The following is a 25,000-nucleotide window of genomic DNA, read 5'->3' as shown; positions in this document are numbered from 1 at the left end:
ACCTTACTAGAGTCTGTGGTCTTTGGGGGTTCTCTTGGGGTTTGCTGTGTCAGCTATCTGTACAGAGCCGGGGCAGCACACAGAGGGAACATGCACGCAGCTGACTGTTATCATCGAACAAGAGCAGAGCATCACACCGGCAGCTACTGACAACATATATTGAAATATTTACAAATTAAGGGAACAAATGGATGGTTCACTGTCTCCAAAAACATGCAAGAGACAATACATTCTCCCAAGTTTAACGTTAACGCAGCAGTTAATGATTTATTTTACTATGTTTTTACATTTACCAGCTCTTATTAAAAAGAAAGTTTTTCATCTGAGAATTACAAGTTTGTGCAGGCTATGTCAATACTACACTAGGTCAGTGTTTGCCAATCTTTCTGGGTTCAGGACCCATTTGTAAATGTTGACAGCTTGTGGCGGGGGGAGGGGAGGAGAGAGGCCCTGCTTGAGGAGGGAGAGGGAAAGGTGCCAGCCCATCGCAACTCAGTAAATTGTTCTAGAGGGGAGAGGAGGGAGGTTGTGTCCTGTGCCCAAGGTGCGTGGAAGAGTTCAGCTCTCTGCAAACTCTAGGGCTGCAGTGCCACTCAAATTTATAAGAGAGGCATTGTGACCTATGTGGAAGTAGGGAACTTGATTTCAGGCAAAACAGAGGAATTACCCCATATTTTCTTGTATTTGTTTCATAGGTAGCCCAGGTTTCAGTGGCTTCTACCTTATCAGTTAGATAATTTGCATTAATACAGATGCTTTCTGGCTTGCTTCTGGATCCAAAGCTATTCACAGCTTTAAGATTCTTACCTTAAAAGGGACATAATTAACTCTCCAGTCATTTCGATGGTGTGGCCTAATGCATTTCCCTATGCATTACCTTGTTGGCCAACCAAGCAGTTCCCCAGTACTGCTATAAACTAACCTTGTTGGGGCCTTTCCCCAATACCACTCTGCATCTGATCTTGCTCCACAGTCAATAAGTTTAGATGGTGTGAGCCCAACAGAGACAGAAGGTCCCACAGACAGTCCTCCGACGACACCCCAATAGAGATTTCAGACGGTCTCATACCTCTCTTGTGGCGCCATGGGGTTCGAAGGGGAACGATCCGTAGCAGCTGCCTTTGTCTCAGTAGGTGTTGCCATCCCGGACGAACCCCCAAATTGTTGGAGAAAAACTCAGTTCTCGCTTTTTGTTTGGGTGCAGCAAAATCAAATACTTTATTATTTCTCCAGCAATTGCAATAGAGGGAAGGAGTGCCCTAGGACACAGGGTTGCCCCAATCCCGGACAGGTCTCTCAACAGGTAAACAATTACAACAGCATTTATACCTTTGTTACTGACAACAACAAGCAATAATACAGACAATAATAAGCAACAGCTGCATTTTGTTTATATATAGGCCATCCTGCTATCTTATTTTTCTCACTAGAAGACGCCAGTCTACATATTTGGTTATCAGTGCAAGGTCGTGACAACTTCTCACATAGTTCTTTCCCACTCGCCTCACACCATCTTTGCTTCTACAAGTCTTGCATCATTAAGGTTACAGCTGGCCTAACTCTTGTTAACTGCTAGACTGACTCTTGCTAACAGACTGACATGCATTAAGATACCCTAAAAATCCTTGTCAATTCTTTCCCTACTTCCACACCTAGTACATGGGGTTGCCGCACCACTTGCTCAAATTTGGCTTGGCCAGTCTCCCGTCATCATGACAGAGGGGCAGCTGCGCCAAACCTGAGTAGCATTGAGATCCCAGAGGTCGTGCCATCTGGAGCAGAGAGCCTAGGCCAAGACAGTCCCATGGGACAGGAGCTGCCATGCAACCCTTTGAAACATTCTGGAAACGCAATTTTAGGTCGCAACCCACAGGTTGAGAAACTCTATACTAGGTCCCCATTTTGAAAATCTCATCCTTTGTATATGGGAAAAATTATATGTTCCTAATTTAGAAGAAACAACTACTTGATTTTCTTTACAAGCTCATAAAGGTTGGAATATGCAAAGGATCAATTTAAAATTCTGTTTCTGAACCCTGAGTGGAGTGATTTAAATCACCATGATTAATCTAAGTTGATCACTGATTTAAATGGCTCATTTAAAAACAAACATACAGAAAAATAAACATTTATTTAAAGCAGGCTGAGTCTTTGTAAAATTCATTTGAAAATCTGTATTACAACAACATGGTCAAAATTATAAAAGGTGGGTTTTTAAGTGCCACCACTAACAGGGTCTTATTTGATTTTTACAAAACCCCAACAGGCAAAAAAACCAAAAATTTTGAAAATTAAGGCCCTGATCCTGCAAACACCTAAGAAGGTATACAACTTCCCTCATGAATATACTGCCAATAATGAAATTACTCATGTGCTTAACGTTAACCAGCTGCATTCGTGTTTGTAACGTCAGGGCTCAAACTGCATTTCTATTAAAAATTCCCAGGGCATAAACATTTCTGTTACTTCCAAATAATACTACTTCGTTGTTAACAATGAAAAGTTACATATATTTCAATATAGTAACTAAGTTTTCAGAAGGACCTAAGTTGCTTACCTACATATATATAAACTTATATGGGCCCCATTATCATAGTATCCATGCACCTTAATCTTTTTTTAATGTATTTAACACTCAGAGGTAAGGAATATTAGACAGATTTTGAGGCACAAAGACGCAAAATGACTTGCCCAAGGCCAAAAGTCTGTGACAGAGCAAGAATTTTTCCAAGTCCAAGGCATTTTTTCTAAATGAGGTAGGAACACAAGTCCCTTGACTTCAAACTGCAGATCTTAATGAAGGAATACAGCCTGGCCAATGCACTTCAGCTTTCTTGACTTGTGGAGATTCAATAGACGGGAAGGTAGTGTTGGTCAGAAGGGCTATTTGCTTATCAATTTAGGGTTTGAGTTTGTGTTGTTCTCACAGAATGTTAATGAGTCTCTGGACTTGTCTTTTTCCAGCTTAAATGAGCATTCTAAGTGTGAAATTTCTTAGTAAAAAAAAATCTCTACGTAAATCTGAAATTCTACTAACTAGGAAATTAATTAAAGAAGAATCATAAAATATTTACTTTAGCAATGAAAGACTATAAAATGAGAAGTAAAGAACTAACATGTAAATAAAATATAATTTAGATTGTTTAAAAACTAGATTTGATAAAAATCATTATTATTTAAAAACATTCTGCTCGAAAACACTCAAAGGATCTGTTATGATTCAAGACTTCAGGCATACTTGGGGGGTGGCGGGGGGGAGAAGACAGTGGTACTGTAATTGGAAACTGCCTGTGGAAATAAGTTAGCTTTTCTCATTAACCCATTTAAAGCTGCTAGGCTGCCTGCCTGGAATGCAACATCTTGTAATTTAACCAATCAAGTTAGGTTCCAAGCCTACAGCCACTAAATATTGTATTCTGTAACTGATAATACAAGGAAACTTCCTGAAAGAAGATACAGTAGAACCTCAGAGTTACAAACACCTTGGGAAAGGAGGTTGTTTGTAACACTAAAATGTTCGTAACTCTGAACAGAAAGTTATGGTTCTTTCAAAAGTTTACAACCAAACATTGACTTAATACAGCTTTAAAAACTTTACTTTGCAGAAGAAAAATACTGGATTTTTTTTTTTTTTTTTAGCAGTTTACATTTAAACACAGTACTGTACTAGTTTTCGGGTTTTTGTTTGTTTGTCTCTGCTGCTGCCTGACTGTGTACTTCCAAGTGAGGTGTCTGGTTGACTGGTCAGTTCGTAACTCTGGTGTTCATAACTCTGAGGTTCTACTGTGCAATAAAGAGAATGTTTTTTCCTCCCAACTGTTTTCCATTTACATTATTCATTAACACACTTCCTTCTTATTTTTACTCTTTTCTACCTGCCAAACTTTATTTCTCACATTTCAGTAACCATTACTGCCTAGACAGCACTCTGATAGGCAAAATAGAAATACATGTTTTGTTTAACCTCTTAAACCTGCTTCCCATATTTACACCAGGATCAGTATGTCAAAGAAGAACATCTGTATATGATTAACTGCAGCTGCACCACCAGCAGAGGGAGCAAGCACTCAAATTTTTATAATACTATAAAATAGTTGCTTTGAAATTTATTTCTGTAGCAAGTGTCTCCCTCAACAGATTATAACTGTTTAAAGATCGACTAAATGTCAAGTCCAAATGACTTGTTAGTATCCTTTTACATTAGTTACACAGTGTGCAAAACCCCCTAAAATACATTTTACACTAGTATTTTTAATATGTAAGTTAACAGATGCACATGAAAACATTTAAAACACTTCAAACGCATATGCTTTATAAACTAGCAGATATCTCCTCCTTCCCCTTGCCAAAACAGCTTCAAATGAGCTTAAAGCAAGCAATTTCACACCTCTGGAGATGTTCATCTCACCCTACTTGTATAATGTAGAATACAAATTTCATTATTTATTGTGCTCATAGCCATCCTGCGATAAAAATTTTAACAAGGAGATATGTCTTGGAATAAAAATGTGCTTTGCTACTTTAATTTAAATAACGGAATAATTTTAGGTTTGACTAATCTGTCTAAGGTATTAAGAGAGTTTGAGAAGATAACAGAAGATCCTCCCACCAACTTGTTAAATGTAATGTGCGGATTGTAAGGGTCCTTTATATATGAACTAATATGAGAAAAGAAGTAATTTAAATTTATGATCTCCAAGACCACAATGCAACAGAATTATACAATGGGATTTTTCTTGTGTGAACCTTTAATCAGAATCAAGTTTGCAACCACATATAGTAATTTACAAACTAAGGTAAATATATCTGAATAGACACATGAAATTTCAACTACAGTGTATACAGGAAAGCAGTGGATCTCTGTTTTCAGATGCCTTTTATAATTACAAACATACAATTGAAATGCAAAGCATATAAAAATCAGAAACATTACCAATTTGCTTTGCTACATATTCCTTAGTTGTATAAATTAATGTGGAAAAGTATTTAATTTTTATTAATAATATGTATTAACTATATTATGCAGAAAAAGGAAAAGTACTGACTATTTTGCTTTTTTACAAGACTACCGTACTTTGGCAAACAGCCACAGTAGAATGTAAATTATTTTTTCTCCTCTTTTTATAAAATAAAGATGCATCTTCCAATTATTTTTTTTTTGGCATTATGAGAACAGGTTTTATTTAAACAGCTTTTAACAGTTTACTCTGTGTCCAAAAATATATTGTCTAAAAACCTTCCTAAAACCAGAAAAATAAATATAATTTTAAAAATTATTCTAAAAGAAAAAAAGTTTGTTTGTTTTTTTTATAAAAATCCATATTAGGTGATCTTAAGTGACATGCAGATCTTTTACAGATTAACTACTGCAGCCAAAGAACATTAAATAAAAGCTAGCACAAACTCTGAAAAGTTAAAATGAAAATTACATTTGGTTCGTTAATAAATATATCCCTGCACACAAAACTTAGAGCATATCTTCCAGCCATACCCACAAGGGAGCACACTGCAGCCACGTAACAGATCTCTTGTAGGCGCCGAGTGTGACAAGAAACAGCCAAAGCAATAAGGAAGTAGCATTCAACAGACCGGTTCATACAGGTTTGGTCACATTTGTGCAAGCCAATCAGCAGTCTTCTTTCACATATCTAGCTACCTTCCCTGACTAAAAGGAGTAAAGAGGCCATGTTTCAAAGAATAATTCTAGAAAAAAGCTACATTTATCAAAGACTTGCTTGAACAAAATATCTAGAACCACTGGTATTTTCAGTTTACATTATTAAATATCCTAAAGTGTCCAAGTATTAATGCTTTGCTTAAGACTCTTCAAATAGAGTTTGAGTATTTCCACAATTCTTAATAATCACATGACCAATTCGTAACAAAGAGTACTGCCACAGGTGCCCAACCAAGCAAAAGTAACTTTTATAAATCAGGCATTTCTTATCTCAAGGAAAGGTATTTGTACAGTGGTGCACAAAATGATTCGTGTATCTAAATGGAAAATGTGCAAAGGGTTGGAATCTATAAACAAAATTTTTAAAAAATTTGCATAGATGGCAATCATAATTATGAAACATCAACACGCACAAATATTTTGTATATCTATTTAAATTCACTTACAATTATTCCCTTAGCCTTTTCTTTCATATTAAGCTTGAAAATCATATATAGTTCTGTGCCAAATAGGCAAACACCACCAGGAACATCTCTCCAATAATACCTGCAGATTTTTCTCCCTACTGAAAGGCAAAGGATCAACATTCAAATGGCCAGTGGCTATATGGTAAAACCAAAAATGTGCCAATGTATTTTTTAACAATACATGAAGGACCCCTCCATCAGCCAATTAGAGAGTTTTCCGTTTCCCTCCCTCAAGTCTTTTGCAGGAGAGATCACTGCTGTGAAACAACAAAGGCAGGCATTAGCATAGCTGCTACAGATTAGCCTATAATCATCTGCTCATATGAGCAGCTCAAGAGCTGCTCAGAAAGTTAGCCAATCAGCAGCTAGCTTTCTGAATCCTGCCTGGTAACAGGAGACAGACAAAGAGAAGGTTATGGAAAGCAGTGAAACAAACTGGGATCCAAACAACAGTGCACAAAGGTTCTTTTCATAATACAGTCAATCTAGAACAGTGTTCACATAAAATCCCCAGAATATGTATTAGCTAAAACCACCATAACCACAAAAACACTTGCCAAAGAGCAAGAACTATGTGGAGGAAATAAAGATGGTTTTCTCTATGATCATGTAAATCAATGTCCTTCATAGTTATCCAAATATGCAAATCAAGTTAGCATTTGGCATAGTCAGTCAAAGAAATAAGAAGAGCAATTGATCAGGGCACTTTGTTCTAGGTGCAGAGTCCAAAACTCCAAAGTACAGAATGAAAGAACTGCATGGAACCTGCATTTTTAAAAAATGGTTCCTAAAACTCAGTTTTCAAACTGGAATGAACTGCAGTAACAAGTTAAAATAACCTGGCAATAATTTTGAAATTCACAGAAAACAATTATATCCTTATACACAAAGGACAAAACTACACCGTTTCCATGTAAATCAATCTGAAAAAGAGGACAGATGCTAAGATGTTCTGCACCAGTGATATGTCTGGATATCGCTAACATATATTTTCTTAAGTCTACCTTATCTGATTGCAGTTCAAATAGCAAAGTGCGCAATATACAAAACATCACCTATTTGGAGTCTTTCACAATTATATCTACTTTTGAAATGTAACAAACAGGACTGTCATATAATAGATTGGCAGGCACAAATACAATTTCTTTCTGATACATGTTACAGAAGTTTTTGAGTTAGCTTTTGAGTTCTTCCCTTTAAAGCTAAAATTAAAGGAGTGTTCGCTGAATAATATCAATTAAACTTGTATGTCAATTTTAGGGTGAGAATTTCTTACAGCACTTATATCACAGTTTGCTCTATTTTCTAATAAGCATATTAACAGATTAAATATGGGATAGTTATAAACCTACTACACTATTTTAATAGACTTTTTACTATATATAATATTGACCTTTCAATGAAATGGTTAAGTAGTAAACAAGTTCATAAACAGCCTTTCCCCCTTCTAGTACAGAGAAGCCTTGTAATTTTTCAAACATACCCAAGAGGGAGCCTGGTGCAGCAATGCTCTTAGTTTACATAATCTCCCCACAGGAAAAATAAATCAGCAGTTGCTTCATTGTTATTGTACTGGGAAAGAATTCAAATTCCTTATCTGATTGGCTCAAATCAGCAGTTGCCTGACAACCAATCAGATATCAGCTCCTCAAATCCTGCCCAGCAACAAGGGAAGCACATGAGGGTACTACCAAGAATGCAGACAGGGTGTGAAAACAAATAGGGCTGAACTATTGTACATAAAAATGACATTTTAATCAATATAAACAGATTCCCAAATAAGTGCTAAACCATTTAATCAGAAGCCCTTTTTCTGGTCTGAATGAAACAACTGAAGCTTCACAACAGAATTAGGTGATGACTGTAGCAAACACAACAACATTTACAGTCTCAGTAAAGATACCGCATTTTATACCTACAGGTCCTTGTATGCTAAATTGGAGCAGGACATATTCTAAGACCACAAACTTGCACTAATATAGACATTAGTTTAAAAAAATGGGTTAAAAAAGCATCTGAGTTTAAATACTGCAGTGGTTAACCCTTTCCCCCTTAGAATATTTCACAATGCACATATTCTTCCCACTATTCCAAAAGACAATTCAAGCACTGCTCCTCTCATGAGAGCAAAACCAAAGTCAGACAAAGAATCGTTTTTTAATACGCGAGAGTCTCTCTTAAGCCACAATTCAGCAAGTACTTAGCACATGTTTATGTCCATTCCTATGCAGGCTATGTCTACATTACCCCTTATGTTGGCAAAACTTGTCACTCAGGGGTGTGAAAAAAACCACCCCGAGCAACACAAGTTTCGCCAGCATATGCGCTTGTGTGCACAGCATCTCTCACCAACATAGTTAATGCTGCTAGTTTAGGTGGTTTTATTATGTCAATGGGAAAGCTCTCTCCTGTCAGCAAAGAGCGGCTACACAAGCAATCTTACACGGATGGCACAGCTGTATGAACACAGTTGTGCAACAGGAAGCTTGCTAGTGTAGATATGGCCTCAGTGAGGCACTTAAGCATGCACTTAAAAGTATGTGCTTAAGTGGTTTGCTGAAGCTGGGCCTTAGCGAACAGAACTTGTGTTCAAAGTATTTTTACCTTTTCTACACCATTTCTATTTGAGGAACAGTTCCTCCAACCCCACCGAGGTAACAGCTCAGGTTTTTCCTAATTTTTTGTGTCTTGCGTCTCTCCTGGATGTGCTAAATGGCTTAATGAACCTGTAATTATGACATTACTTTTAGAACTCTCTTCCTACATTACAGGGCAGCTGCTCTGTGTAGATGCATTTACTCAAGCAATTCCAAAGAGTTGAACATAATTTGGTCCCCTACTATCTGTCTTGACAGATGCTGTGAGAAGTGGAAACAACAACATTCATTCCCAAAATGTATGTTTGTTTTTAAAGGTGGAGGGGGACAGAGCATCTCTCCCAATAACTTGGTATTTTCATTAAAAATGCACATTCCAGTAAGCACCACAAAAACAATTCAGGTTGCTAAAAGCAATCAGCTTGTTAACTTGTTAAATCAGATTCTCTCTCTCTCACACACACACAAACTCCTCTGTAATAAAATATAGAGAAGAGCCTCAACTTGTTCTCAGAATTACATTTCAATGCTTATTTGGATTATGAAAACTAGCAGTATTTTCTTGAAGGGAATTTAGCCATATTAACAAGACGTGCTAGTCTATTTTTTCCTTTCTTCCTAGGACTACTATGGAGTTTAATCTTTACAGAGAATTCAGAACCTCAGCTTTCCATGAACTGAAACACCTCAAAGCCTTATGTATAAATACTGCTACTGCCACACATTTGTAAAACAGCAGAAGCGAATGTTCTAACATGGTGACATTTACAGCCATCCAAATGAGAAAGCAAATATGTTTGTTTATAAATACAATCTGAGTTAACACTTTTTAAAGATGAGTTAATACATTTTAAACACATCTGTGGTGTTGCGTGTGTCTTATTTCTATTTTTGACATAACACAGGATTCATTACTACCACTCCCCATTTGGCAACATAATTAAACAATATCAAGCAGAGTTAATTATGCCAAGGAAGTTGATACACAACGTCACAACCCTTGTAGAATTAAAGTCTATATCTACTTCTGACATTCCCAAATGAAATGAAATTATGCAACATGCAACAAAAAAAAAAATACAGATTGCACACTTGAACTAATCATTCATACACAAAGGGTAAAAAAGAAAAGATTAAGCTACTACACAAAGAAAAACTTGACAATTATTTTTAAAAAAATCAATTCCACTTTTGCTTTGAAGTTTTTCTACACATTACAAGAATATCGCCTAAACCACACCTATATTATAGAAGAAACTTACAGTGAATACTTACACAAAACACATGAGGACTAAAGCTACAAGAGAGAACATTAACAGACATATGATTCGCTATTCCAAGTTAGGCCGCTTCACCGTAAATATAAAATTTTCTGTTAGATCCAACTCAGTATGCACTTTATCTAATGAAGAAAGTAAGGCATTTACACTTACATTTAGAATAGCTTTCTTCTAAATTAGTCCACTTACTACGTGCATCTAAGTGCAGTGATGCAATTCTGACCTCTAAGCCTTTGCAACTGTGGCATCAGACAGCTCATCTCAGAAGAATCTGATGTCATTAACAGCAGCCCTCTGAGGTCACTTGTCAGACATAATGAAAGAAGAAAGTGAAGAGGAAATGGCAAAAAACTGTAAAATAAGCAGGAGTAGCATTAAGAGATGGTGTTAAAACTTACTATGTGTCAAACAAAACATTAATATTTTTAACTCTTTTCTTTTGGTAACCAAAAATGGCTATTTGAAAATCTATCTAAAAGAGCATTTGTTCAATTTCTCAAAAATGTGAATTTTAACATGCTCTTAATATTCTAGGTTTGTTTTTCTCTAGGGAAGATTTGCTTTCCACAGAGAGATGATGTACACCTGTTGGGGACTGTTTTGTTTATTTGCTTGCTTAGTACACCCAGTCACCTATGCACTACCACAGATATAGGTCACTACTGAAAACACTAGATCCTTCAAATCTAATTCAAGGAAGCAAGACTTCTTGTTCCTTCAAAACCTGTTGATGTTTTATTTCCTGTAATTAAAACTTGGTTAGAATACTGATTACCTTTTTCTTTTTTTTTCTGGGAGCGGGGAATCCATTTGTTTACTTTTACATTAAATAATGATAAAAATCATTTGTAAATGTAAAAAACATACCCAAAAGAGAGCCCCCTGCAGCCATGTTGCCACCTTATCAGCTCTCCCAGCAACAGAAACTATACTTAACTAGTCTGATGTCACAGGACTAAGTGGAGATTTGCATAGCCCCTCTGGTTGGCTGCTGAAGATTAGTTTGCATACACCTATCAGTAGCTGGAGGCTGAGCAACCAGAAGGAGAAATACAAAAATCTGCCTGGCAACAAGCTGAAAATAGAATCAGTACACTGGGCGAGACCTCGAATGGGTGTGAAAATAGGAGAAGACTACAAGCCAACTCATGATGCCTCAAATTGCAAAATTATACATATATGCATGTACAATATGTATATCCTTCCAAATAAAATTTTACACCTGAAACTATACGTCTATGTGGCAGAGACAGATAAGCAACTTCTCTGCAAATTCAAGAAATGAAAGGCTCACACAGTCTTCAAATATTGCACTGAAGGCAAAAGTGTTAAATATTGTATAATATATTTTTCTAATGTTTATGCTTTTTTATGAAAGGAAAAATTAGTTTTAAAAAGCCAAGCTAGGCTAGTCATTTTCATTAAGCATTTTATTAAAGAACCCCTATTACACTCAAGCAAACAAAAATATTAATGGTATTTTCATACAGTTATAATCTGTCATATACATCTTTATACCTTCTCTCTCATTATTTCCCATTAACGGGTGTGATCATGCAAATAGGTGTGAACAGAAACTCTTATGTTACACTTGTGATCTCTGTCAGTTTAATTTGGTGATGTTACAATCAAACATTTGGCAATACTATCCACTAAAATGGAAGTGATTGCAACAATCATTCATATTGGACTGTGGCATCCCTGAAACTGAGATTTTATTCCTGCCTTGTAAATTATCTTTCTGCTGAGGAGACCACTAGCCTGCAACAATACACAATGAGGAGCACTAGCAGAGATTCCAGACTACAGGACTCTTCTCATAAGCAATTTAGCATGGTGAGCAGCCTGAACATAAAAAAGAAATCTTCCATTTACACACGGAGTCTCTTGGTAATAAAACAGAATCCAGCATGGAGTGGATTGGGGTGGGGAGTAAGCATATGGCAATTTTTTAAGTTTTCGCAAATATATCTCTGAAATTACTCTAAGTAGGGCAAAGATCAGTATCCACAATGGTTTACTGGAGACTTCCCTTCATCCCCGAGATAATCAACTTCAGCAGTCCAGTTTTCACCAACTTCGCTGCCAAATTATTGCATATATGTACATACACATGCGCACACTCCCACAAATATTGTCCTCTAGGTTATACAAATTAAATTAGGATTTTTATTTTATTTATTTATTTTACTTTTTGTAACCAGAGATGGCTGCTGGCATGTAGAACACAGACAGGGCAGTTAATAGTTTGGGATCCTTCAGAGCAGAATCATGAATACACGACATAAATGTACTCAATTCCACTAAAAAGGAAGACAAAAGAAATGTGAACATTAGAAAACTTCTAAAGAATAAATTTTGGAAGGAAGAAGTGTCACTTTGCCATGAAACAGGTTTCTATAAGTAGTAGTTTTATCAACCATATCTAAAGTCATAAACATTTACTAGGCTATTTTCTACTGAAAAAGTCTATTTTGTTATTTTTATTGGTTGGTATGGCCCTTTACCCATAAAGCAGCTGTCTGACTAATATTTACAGACTAAATATTTTCATTAAGTATCAACTACTGTCAGGACAGCTTGAAAGGTATAGCTAACCAATGTTGTTTTCTTTTTACTACTAATGGCAAAGGATAAGAGAAACACTTTCAATGAAAGGTCTTCAATTTATTAGTATGAACAATGGCCCTGGCTAATGACAGATACTGCGTGTTTCTATAATGCTGAACAATCACTTTCTAATAAACATCAATGACAGTATAAAATCAAGAATCTCAAGCACAGATTTGGGTAAGATGTATTTGAACTAGTAACATATGATGATAGATTAAATTCTCTTAGGTCAATAGTCAGCCAGTTATTATTTTATCTTTGCTGACAGGAAAATATCTGTCATTCAACTCAAAAATATAAAACTATGCACTCAAAGAAAAAGATTCAAGATATTTTTCAAAGAGCATTTCCAAACTGCATTTCATTATGTTTCAACTTCAAACATAAGCAGTTATAGCCCAGCCACTTTTTCAACCTAATTCTGCCACAAAGCAAATTCTACAGTCACAACCAGTAAAAAAGACTGTCAAGGCTTAACAAATGAATCATTACTCAAGCTGACTGAAGAGGAGCTCACAATGGGAAACAGGAAGTGCGTACATATATCACACCAAAAAATATGGCTCTTTTATGTTGCTTCGGCAATGAAAAGGAGCTGTAAACTTAATCAGCTTTCTGCCAATTTTGACAACATAGTGCTCTCTACATCCCGCTGTGCTCTGGCGATTCCCATTTGACAGAATGTTTCCTTGAGATCAAAAACAGGGTTCAGATTGAGCTAGTACACGGCAATACTGTGTACCAGCATCTTTTATGCTGTCTTCTTGTTCTCTACCCTTTCATTTTAAAAAAGTCCTTAGCTCATAGGTTACCAAGATCCCTTCAAACCACCTGTAACTGATCCAGTAACATGCCTACAATTGCAAACCTGAAACAACAACTAAGAGCTGTGACCAGCCTTGTCTATTTCAATGGATACTAACTAAAAATGACCAATGATAATACTTCATTGTTACCAATTTCATTGCTTGCCAGAGCATGAAAGAAAGGACAGAAGAACATATTATGAAGATTTGTATAATCCACTGTGATAGTTCTTTTTGGCACCTTAAATGAGTGGTTTTGGGAGACTACCACCAATCCTCCTCTCCTCCAAACCAAGGAGGAGTCAACCCAAAGAAGCCTGGTAGAACCCAACAGAGCATCTGCCACTCATCCCCACCAGGGTACTGCCAAGCTCGAGTAGTCCACAGGCCATACAGGCCTCAGCAAGGGAAACCCAGACTTGAGGTTCCCAGCAGAATCCATGGCGTACAAGTATTATTTTTAGCCCATTTCTATAAATGCTAATGTTTTGTATGCTTTTTTGACCGCTGCTGTGTGTTGAGCAAACATTTCCAGGAGCATTTCAGTTCTGAATAGAAAACTTTCATGCTTGTTATTTGTACATGAAGATTTTTTTTTCTTTTTTAAAAGTTTAATCACAATAATTATTCAGTTTTTGAGTACGAGAATGACAAAATTACAACCACCCCATTATAAAGAAAACGGTGGCCTTTCTTTGCACAACCCTACTGTCAAAACTTCATGGAATTGACAGCTGAAATGCTGCAGAGGAGTAGTTCTCATTGAAGAGCAGTACTCTGTCTTGTCCACAATAAAACTGGTTTTAATTTGACAGTTATCCACATATGAAATCAAATATCAAGCATTTTCCTATTGTTTACATTTTTCATGCAATGAAATTACTACTAGTAATATGGATAAGCCCCCACATGACATCCAATACTTATATTTTTGCATTTTCTGGACAATTTAAATTATGATTTTTATTCATTTAAAATACATTTGACATCACAGTAGGAAAAACTGAAAAAATAGGTACCATCAAAGTCTACAGGGTCAGTGGTTTCTTCTCATCTGTTAGTGACTGAGATATCTGAGTTCTGCTTCCAGAGCCATGAGTAAGCTGAAGACCCACTGTAATGGATGTGGGGACCTTCATGAGCAGAATTATGGTGTAGGTGCCACATGTGATCTACACAGGTCCATCTGAATGAACAGACGAAGTTTTCTGAAGGCCAACAGGTTCACATAAAAACAAGGCAGAGGCATAATTTGATCTCTGACTGGAAACTCTTCAAAACTCAAAAACATCTCATTGACCAAACATTAGAAGAAGGAAGGGCAAGAGAAAATAGCACAGTGGTTTGATCGTTGGCCTGCTAAACCCAGGGTTGTGAGCTCAATCCTTGAGGGGGCCACTTAGGGATCTGGGGAAAAATCAGTACTTGGTCCTGCTAGTGAAGACAGGGGGAGATAATAATAATAATAATTGGAGACTATTTTATTATTATTATAACTGCATAGAACAGTGCTTGTTCCAGCTGTGAAATGGTAACACACAGTTCTTGTTGCTTGAAAGCACTAAGACGAATTGCTGTAAAGAAGTAGATTGCTGATGATCAAATTTAACAGCCTGATTTTGACTGTGGGCTATATCAATCAGATTCTTCAGCGGCAGGTGGAAGACTGCAATATGGACAATACTTTCACATGAAAGGGCAGGGGAGTAGGCAGGTAAATGCTGCACAAGAAATCAACTTACAGCAAAAAAAATCTCATTTCCTTTGTATCTTTTTGTTCAAATTCACATAGTTGCATATGTTACTCACACTTAAAACTACTGATTCCTATTAAAATTAGGAATTTACTACCACAAAAGGTAAATAGTTAATTTATACCACCTTCCCTTTTAGAAAGATCTTAGTGAAGGATTCCTGCAATGCTGCACCTACATTTTTATCTTCTATAAAGAAGGAAGATTTTTTGATGGTTTATATGGATACACATTCATTATGCTTTTGTTAAAATTCATGTATTTAAATTCATGCTAATATATTTGTGTTTTAATTAAAATTAGCTCATTTAAATTTGGGGTTAAGTTTTTACTCCATAACACCCACAAACTCTCCCACTAAAAGCCAGACACATCCTGATTTTAATTCAAACATTATAACCTTTCTGAAATAAGATTCTCAAAATTTATCTGGACTGCTAATAATAAAACCAGTTTGAGTTCTATTTTAAAATATACATGGAAAAGTGTTGAGGGAGAAGAATGATTTACTGTAGCCCATAGCTGTGCTGGATGGTTCCACCTGACATCCAACTACCCCAAACAAAACATGGAGTTTCTGTCAAAATATTCATCACAGAAAGTCAGTATTGCATCAATGAAAAGGGCAGAGACTGCTGAAAAAAATCAGTGTCTAGTTTGCCAGCGTATCCTAAGGGAACATAGCTATTGAAGCTTGAAATACCTTAGCCTAGGGCTAATTAAGTCTTGCACAGACATGATTCTCAGAATTCATGTGTCTGTTTGCTCTTGTTCAAATATAGTCAGTCATAATGAGGACTAACAGTATGTAGTAACTCCTTTAGAAGTTATGCTATCTAGAAACTCAAAACACCTTTACAATTTTAATACAACCTTACAACTACAGTATATTTTAAAAACTGTTTTTTCAATTCTTATTGCTACATAAACAGATGGTTTTATTGACCCTATTCTGTCCTGAGAAGAAACAAGAGACGCAGTTATAATTAAATGAAAGAAACCACATGTGTATTAGCAAAAGGGAATTAGGTTGCAAAAAACGAATAGCTAGTATGGTATATACTCAAGAAGAGCTCAACATTTCCCTTCAACTCTGACCCTTTTGGAAAGGGTTAAATGCAGTCATGGAGCAATAATTTTCTGTCTTATTTATTTGCACATCTAAGATACATGTCCATGCTAAAAAATTCCTATATACCATGTCAACATTTAATTCCTTGGCTCAGAAATTAAATCGACTTCTGAAAATAAGTGTAGTATATGAGTTAAAGCCCTAAGATGTGAAAACATAGGTGACAATAAAGAACCAAATTCAAGCCTGGCATATGGAGGAGGCCAGACTAACCTTGTTTGAAGTCCACTAAAAAGACATGGCAATAACGACAATATAAACACAAAATTTCCTGAAAAAAATCCCCCACAAAAACTAGTAACTAATTTCACATTTGATCACACTGAGGACATCCCTCTCCAACAGCAAGACGGGAGGTCAGAGATCCTTGGGGTACAGTATTCCAAACCTCTGTATTACTGTAGCAGCATAAATTAGATTACCTTCACTTTTTCCTGGTGACCAAAGCCACAACTTTAGCCATAAAGCAATAAATTATACAGACTCTGAACAGCTCTACTAAATTTTTCTCAGATTTCTTTAAATTAAATCATGTGAAGACCAAAGGCTCAGCATCATCCCTTTTGATCTCACCAATTGCATCTATTCTTTGATATCACTGAGACACGGAACCTGGTACACAAGGCACCAAATTCTATATGAGATATAACTAGCCATTCCCACAGGAAATTAGAAGGTGGCATTGATGGGAGCTGTGAAGGCAAAGAAACATTCTGGTTTATACAAAATGCCAGTGAAATTTTTCTGTCCAGGTCAATCTTAGATTCAAATATTTTTTTTCCTGATCATATGTATGCCAAGAGACAGCTTTCTTTGAGTGTAAAGAGTAAAAGTGTCCAGAAGTTAAACCTGGAAGATTAAAAAAATTCATGATGTGGGGGGGGAGGGGAGCGTCTCTTTGGAATTCTATGCACTTTCTCTGTGCAATTCTGCAGTAAGGGCACTTACATTTACTTTATCTACCTTAGCTACTTATCTGCCCCCCAACCTTCCCTGTTACTGTAGTTATCTGAACACCTCACAATCTTGAGTGCATTTAACTCTGCCACACCCCTGGGAAGTAGGGAAGTACTATTTTCCCTATCTTAGAGATGGAGAACTGAGGCCCAGGAGGTATTGGACATAGCAGGGAACTGAACCTGGGTCTCTCAAGGACCATCCTTGCTCTTATTTAATTAATGCCTCATTTTAACAGCAAACGCATGAAAGGTTAGACTTCCTCCAATATGATTCACACAGTTCTAGAATGTTCTACAGCGGGTTCCTGGTATACATTGGAGTTGCATTCTTGAAAAAGGCGAAGGATAACGAAACGACGGATACTGGGGACAGATACCCTCTATCCCCGCTCTGCCTCTTCCTGCCCCCTTCTCCACCTCTTCCCACCCAGTTCCGCCCCTCCTCCGAGCGCACCACATTCCTACTCCTCCCCCTCGTCCACAGCCTCCTGCATGCTGCAAAACAGCTGATCACGGTGGGAAGGAGGCTGTTGGCAACGGATATGTGGACTGACATAAATTGTAACACGTTCCCCTACTGATGAGCAACGGATATGCAAAACAACAGATAAGAGGGAGACGTATACCAGGGACCCCCTGTATAACTAATCTGTATTACATTAGATGACTTTCAAGTAAAGGAAGCTAGCCACAATCTACAGCAAGAAACAAATTAAAGAATGAAATGCATGTCTATTTGCTACTACCTATAATTAAAGGTTAAGAGCCTACTGTCAATTGCCAACTATTTGGGTTCATTTTTCAAATTATAATGAAACAAAACAAAAGCATTTCAGTTACTTAAAAATATACAGAAAGTATAGTTAATTTGAAAAGTTGCCTTTTTCAACAGTCATCACATAAAGTTTTTAGATTTGTTCACACTTGCAAGGTCATATTTGCATATGATATAAGCAAAGGGTTAGCAGAAAAAAAAAAGAAAAGAAAAGAAAAGTCTGTCCAGAGCACTTGATCTTGTAGAATTAGAATGATCTTCTACATGCACTGTCTTAACTCACAGAGATGGTATCCAAACAGTCAGTCTACCAGAATTATCTTGATTTTGGAAGACAGTACTAATATCCCTTCCTGTTTTAAAGAAACCAAGGTTTTGTTTCAATCTTACAAAAACAGCTGGGTAAGCGGATACTTTCTCCCTGTCCACCCAAAGTTGTAAGGCACAAATGTGTTAGCCTCCCAATGCCCAATGGTTCTCACAGTGTTGCTCATTATACACCTAAAAAGACACAGATACCCCCAAAAAATTATGTTTTCAATATCTCATGATTTTATGTCAATCTCATGATTTTCAAAGCTTTGGGCTGGCCATACTACATGAAAAGAACAAGAGAGCACATGGGCTCAGTTCAAAAACATCTAGGCCAGACAGCAGGAGCAGTGGGTGACTGTAAGAGCTAGTACAGCAGCTGCACTACCACCAGGAGTGAGTAGGGGGGTGAAGAGAGGGAGGACAGAAAGCTAGAAGGCAAAAAACACAAATTGGACTGTTTCTCACCCTTGCACATCCACATATTCCTGAACTGCCATCCAATGTGACAAGTGTCCAACTTTGCATTCTAAAAATTGACATTGTATTCACAGAAAATTAAAGACTGAATTATACTGCATTTATTAATCAAGACCATAACAAAAGGCTAAATACAGAAACTTTTCTCTGCAGTGAAGAATCCACACTGTTCTAACTCCATGAAACAGGAGAATTCATCTTTGAGACCCAGCTGGACTTATTCTCCCCCTAGCAACTCAAGACCCAGAACTGTGCAGGGGACAGCCCCCCTCAGGCACACCAGGGCCCATGCAGCCCAACCCCTGCTCCCTGCCACGAGTGCAGAGAAGAAAAACTGCTGGGAGGGGACAGCCAGAAACTCAGCCAGCAGAGACAAGCAACTAGAGAAGGAACCTTCAGACACTGATGTCATCAATACCTGACTTTTCCATGACACAGGGACCCCTTGATGCCAACTGGCAGAGGGAACAGGGTTTTTATAGGAATCTATTGGGCTTACATGTGAGGTTTCTACAGAGAGCCAGTAGCCCACTTGTCACCATAATCATTGCAAAATATATTTAAAGATAACATTTAAGAAGTTATGCAACTATTGAAAATTATATTCTTAAGGTCTTGGTAAGATAGGTGACCAGGGGATGACATGACTCCGACAAGTTCCTTTCAGGTAGGAGGTAACAGACACTTATCTCCCTGTCTGGTCATATGTGTATTGTTCGCTTCACAATGGTCACTGAACTTGATGCTAAACAAGAAACTGTGAAATCAAAAAGAGAGGAAAGCCATAGGAAAAAAAACCAAACAGAAGGGGGTATCCTGTTTATGAATAAGAACAAAGGATTGTTCTGATATAGCTAGGAATTCCAAGAGACACCCTGGATACTTCACCGTGGAGACAAGCTGATAGCATTTGTTTGTCATATGAAGAGAGAGTAACAGCCTGCCTGGCTGTAAAGCACTGGTGTGCAATACTATTAGACATGAGAATATCTTGTTAATTTTGTCTAGACTCTAGATTATTATTATATATTTTTTTATTTTATATATAACCATTTGTTTCATAATTCTGCTACTATTAAACCTCTACTCCGATATAATGTTGTCCTCAGGAGCCAAAAAAATCTTACCGCGTTATATCGAACTTGCTTTGATCCTCCGGAGCGCGCAGGCCCCCTCCCCTGCCACAGGAGCGCTGCTTTACCACGTTATATCCAAATTCGTGTTATATCAGGTCACGTTATATTGGGGTAGAGGTGTACTTTGAATCTCTATGCTTTGTTAAATAAACCTAGACTTGATTTCACTATAAACATATCTAAGTGCTATGTGAAGCAGGGTGGTGATCAGAGGTGGAACTGGTAAACTGGGGTGTGCTGTTTCTTTGGAATTAGTGGATTTGTGAATAGCATGTGTCCAGTGATCCAGGGGCTGGACACTCTAGGGAGATCCTCAGAGCAGTTGCAGTTTGCCTTTCACTAACCTGGAGAGACAGCAGGGCCTGTGTAGAACTAAAGGGGAGCAGTTGTGTTGCATGTGGCTGGTGGAGCTGGGTAGCTGAGCCCTGGTAGACACAAGAAGGTTTCTTCATGCTAATGGCAGGTGCTCTGTGAGGTGCCTGAATTCTGGGTACCCCCAGGAAGCATCACATCCTCTCCACTCTCCAGTTTTTTACTCTGGAAATTTTTTCCTGTATGTCTTTTGACTATTTGCTCCAACTCTCTACCCTCAGTCTCTCCACTTCAGTCTAACTTCAACTACCCTCCATGCTACCCTTTCCTCTATCTACTTAATTCCCACCCTTTAATGCCCCCTTCCTCTTCCTACTCTACTTCCTTCTCAACAAAACCCAACCTAATTTTTTTTAAAAGAAACCAACAAAAAATTATGAGACTAACATGACATTTGCACACTCTTCTTGAATGTTATAGTCCCTCCCGCAGAGGTTTGTTTTTACTATCTAAGATTGTCCGTGCAGTGAAGAGTTTACATTCTCCTTGTTTGAAAAAAATGCCTAGCATAATGGGACCCTGATCTCAGTTGGGGTCCCTAGATGCTACCTTAATAAATAAATAATAATGGTTTGATGCTCTTCTACATGAAAACAAGTTGTTGAAGAAAAAGTTGTTTTGATTACCTCTATTTCACATTTTTTTCTCTGCTGTAAAATTGTCAAGCTGGACGTCTCCTATAAGAAAAACAATGCAACATTCTGGAGAAAGATGTTGAATATACTGACTATATATTCTTGACAACAAAACTTAACACTTTTACATTTCCCAAGCAGTGAAACCCGTTGCAGGATACAAAGCAACTGCCACAGGACTTGCAAAAGTCACAATACACCCAATGTTCAAACATATGGATACATTGATTAATTTATTGTGCAACACATATTGGCTGACTATGAACTCTCACTCTTCACCTTGAAGGTGATCGTATTTCAGTGGTGCTGTATGCATATCAAGTAATACAGAACTGATGTGTTTGCGTCCGTTACATTTTCTACAAGTGAAGCTGCTAATATTAAGACTTGTTTAATTTCCATAGTGGAACAGTATCTTCCAGGGGATAGGGGACAGCACTGCCTGTTCCCAAGGAAAGACAGTAAGACTGTGGTTGTGGAAAGATTAAGCCAGGAAATAAAAAACTAACAGTTAAGTAAAGTCCCATGGCACTGGCAGCACAAGTATGAGCAGTGGCCCAATAACAAGGAGATGAAGTGAGTGCAGTTGCTGCTGTCCATTGCCACTGCAGGACAGCACAAAATGAATATTAAAGTAGCTACAGGGCAGAAGAGGTCTGGAAATATTTGCTGTAAATTTTCACTTTTTTTTTTTTAAGTTAATTAAAACAAACGATTAGGAAATATTTCCAGTTCCACAATAGTTTACAAAGCACTTTGGGACCCCTCAGGAGGATACAGGAGCATAACATGATATTAGCTCTGAGAGATGTTTAAAAATAGCCATTAAAAGAGGAACTTCTCGGATCTAAAAGCACAAAAAAGAGTGAAAAAACCACATCCATCTATCAGAGAGGGAACGATGATATAATGTGAGTGAGACCGCAGTTTTCAAGATAACTGGAACAGACAGACAAACTTCAGTTCTTTTTTAACAAAAACAACAACAACAAAAAATGCTGCTCAATGAATACACACACACACACACAAAGCAAATTTGCATTTTCCAAAAGCTGGGTCAACACACGCGAGCCATAATAATGTGGTCTTCCATGAGGATTTTAGATCCAAATTTGCCTCTTCCATACAAACCCAAAGTTTCAATATTTTATTTTAAATTATACATATGAAATGCAAAACCACAAAGTGAGGCTACAGACAATATGACATCAATGATACCACATCATTTAAAGATAACTGATCTAACAAAGCTTTACAGCATCTTTCATCTCCAAAGCAATCCACAATCATTAGCAAATTGATCCTCAAAAACTCTTAAGTGAATTATAACATTTTAGAGATGCGGTGCATGCATGCACGCATAGAGTTAAGGTCCGCACAGTCAAAAGCTGTCTCTTTGACGATTCAATAAGAAGCCAATAGGGCCAGATTTTCAGAAGTACTAAGCTTCAAGTGGAGGCCTGGGTGTGCCTCAGTTCTGAAAAATCAGGTCCTTAGATACCTCAAAATTAGGTGACCAATAACTAAAGCACCCAAAATGAGAGACTGCTTTGAAAGTTAACCTGTAAATTACTAGGCCAAAGCCACAGGGGGACTATGTCAGAGCCAGGATTAGAATTCAAGCATTTGACTCCCAGTCCTCTGTTCAAACCAAGAAATCATACCTTTCCTTTTGTGTTAATGTCTCACATTTGGACAATGGCAAGCTGAAATGTACGACATGCACAGATACAGTATTTACCAAAAGAGAGGCACCCATACTACTCTAATTTAGTTTGTGAAGCTACTAAGTCACTTTCTCCCACTAATTAATGACATTTTGAAAGCCTATGTTATAAACGGCAGATTTTAGATACACAGTAGACAGGGTTGTGTGTGTCAAGGACAGACTGGTAGTAAACAAAAACAAAAGCATATTTTGGCATCCAAATACTTTTTTCCTCAGAACTACATTTCCATAACGAATAGTTTAGATGATAATGATTTTAAGTAAATGAGTTTTCTTTATTAGTTTCCTCTGATGTTACGCTATTAGGATTAATACGTTCCTCCCATCATTGGGTACTTGGTTTTCAGAAGTCTCATAAAAAAGCTTGAGCAGCCTCTAGAAATTTAAAACTATCAAAACATGTAAGGTGTATTTTTTAAATTGGCTTAATCAAGTTGGGTGAATTCAGAAGCAAGCAAGCTGGGGAGAAGGATATGACAATCAGACCTTAAGTAGTCCTCTCTGAAATATTGCACAAATTTAAATTAGACAGTTTTAAACAACCTAAAAAAACCCAAAACACAACTCTTGATTATTACACCCCTATCTATCTTCAGTCAGGTATCCTCATCAGACAGGTATTCTGAAGATTCAACACTGCCTGAATTGAGTCTTATTCAAATTTGGTTGGGGGCGGCGGGGAGGTAGAGAGAGCAAGTGAGTGTCTTTCTCTGTTAGCTGCATTGCTGCTAACACTATCTATTATCATCTGTGGCCAAGAGATAGCGCACACAGTTGCTAAGCAACTCTTCTTGGGCCATCTCAATACTGGCTTTCTGCCACTTGGGAATACTTAAATGAACCTAGCATTTGCACATAAAAAAAACCCAGAGGCAATGCATTACTAAATGCAATACCAACTGCAACCAAACTCTTCACAACTGTTTCACAAAGTCTGATCAAACAGGCCATAGACCCTTCAAGAGAATTTTTTTTTTAAATAAAGCGATCAGCTTATACAATTCATTCATTTCAAAATCAAATTCCTCCTTCTATTTTGATCACTACTAAATTTAAGCCATAAAGATTTGTTTTGTTGCCATTTTGGTAAAGCACATTAAGACCTCGTGAGGGCAAGCAAAAGGTTGCAAGGAAAAATGCAAGAAATAAAAAAAATGCAGGGAGTATTTACTTTTCCACTGTGACAGTCTGTCCCCCGATGTTCACCCCTTTTCACAGGGCTACGGTAAATTTTGAACAAAATATGTCTTGTGAGGTATGATTTGAAAACTCAATTTGCTATCCATTACTGTCCTGGTAAAATATGCATGGCAGGCAACATTGTATGTAAAGTTACATGGTTCTACTATATGATATTACTAATACATGTTCCAAGTCTGGGGAGCTGTCACAAACCAGTTTCCCAAAGACTAAAGGCTAGCCAACACCTCAACCAGGTGTCAACAAAAATCAAATGGACCATCACCTGGTTAAGTGGCTGTTCTTTGGCAGAAACGAGGTTGGGAGCAAAAAAACTACATCTTGACAAAGAAATAGTTTGGGGTTCCCATCACACAGACTTTCTGTTTTCTGAACCTCAACAGGGGATGATTCTCAACAAAGAAAAACAACAAGGGAGAGCAGACACCCCAAATTATCATTCCCCTTTCTCTCTGCCCCAGCATCCACAACACCTGAACAACAAAGTAAGCTGCACTGGACTGGGGGGAGGGATCCTAATTGAAAGAGATTCATCCAATAAGGCTGCTGAAATGTGGTGAGAGAAATCTGCTTTGAATTCACTTAATAAGCTAAGTTAGGTATTAGTTGTGTTTTACTTTTAATTTTCTTGTAACCAATTCCGACTTTTATGCCTCAATACTTATCGTCACTTAAAAATCTCTCTTTCTGTAGTTAATACATTTGTTTTACTGTTAGATAAACCAATGTGTTTGAATTGAGGTGTTTGGGAAACTACATTTGGGATAACAGGATTTGGGCATATCATTTTCTATTAATAAAATGATGGACTTTATATGAGCTTGTCTTGTCCAACAGAGAGCTGGCAGTACAAGACATACATTTCTGGGGAATGTCTGGAAATGGGAATTTGCTGGTGTTACTCTGCAGTGTAATTCATGAGTGGCTGGACATAGCACTCATACAATATAACTGAGAATAACTTACATGCTGGATGCTGTGTGTGAGCAGACCAAGAGCGGTAGCTCTCACAGAAAAGCAGTGCAAAAGGCACTCCAACATGGAGAACTGAGGAGAAACAGCTGTTCATCGGTCCA

General features: G+C 37.4%; 1 protein-coding gene across 13 annotated transcripts in view; it reads right to left on the bottom strand.

Moving 5' to 3' along the window:
- Positions 1-25,000, bottom strand: part of ATF7IP (activating transcription factor 7 interacting protein) — a 168,689-nt gene that overhangs the window by 100,466 nt on the left and 43,223 nt on the right. Inside the window, exons 1-2 of one of the 13 annotated variants that reach the window (XM_075067642.1) lie at positions 10,889-11,165; positions 10,175-10,372 (exon numbers count right to left, since the gene is read on the bottom strand). The exons of 8 other annotated variants lie outside the window; for them this stretch is intronic. In XM_075067642.1, the coding sequence (XP_074923743.1) occupies positions 10,175-10,176 (2 nt within the window). In that variant the 5' untranslated portion in view covers positions 10,177-10,372; positions 10,889-11,165. Of the gene's footprint in view, positions 1-10,174; positions 10,373-10,888; positions 11,166-25,000 lie in introns of those variants that run through there. 4 more of the 13 variants (XM_032789051.2, XM_075067669.1, XM_075067687.1 and 1 more) reach the window with 4 other exon arrangements.

The sequence above is a fragment of the Chelonoidis abingdonii genome, chromosome 1 (assembly GCF_003597395.2).
Source record: "Chelonoidis abingdonii isolate Lonesome George chromosome 1, CheloAbing_2.0, whole genome shotgun sequence".
Taxonomy (NCBI): Eukaryota; Metazoa; Chordata; order Testudines; family Testudinidae; genus Chelonoidis; species Chelonoidis abingdonii.
This window is presented reverse-complemented; position numbering and strand designations above follow the sequence as displayed.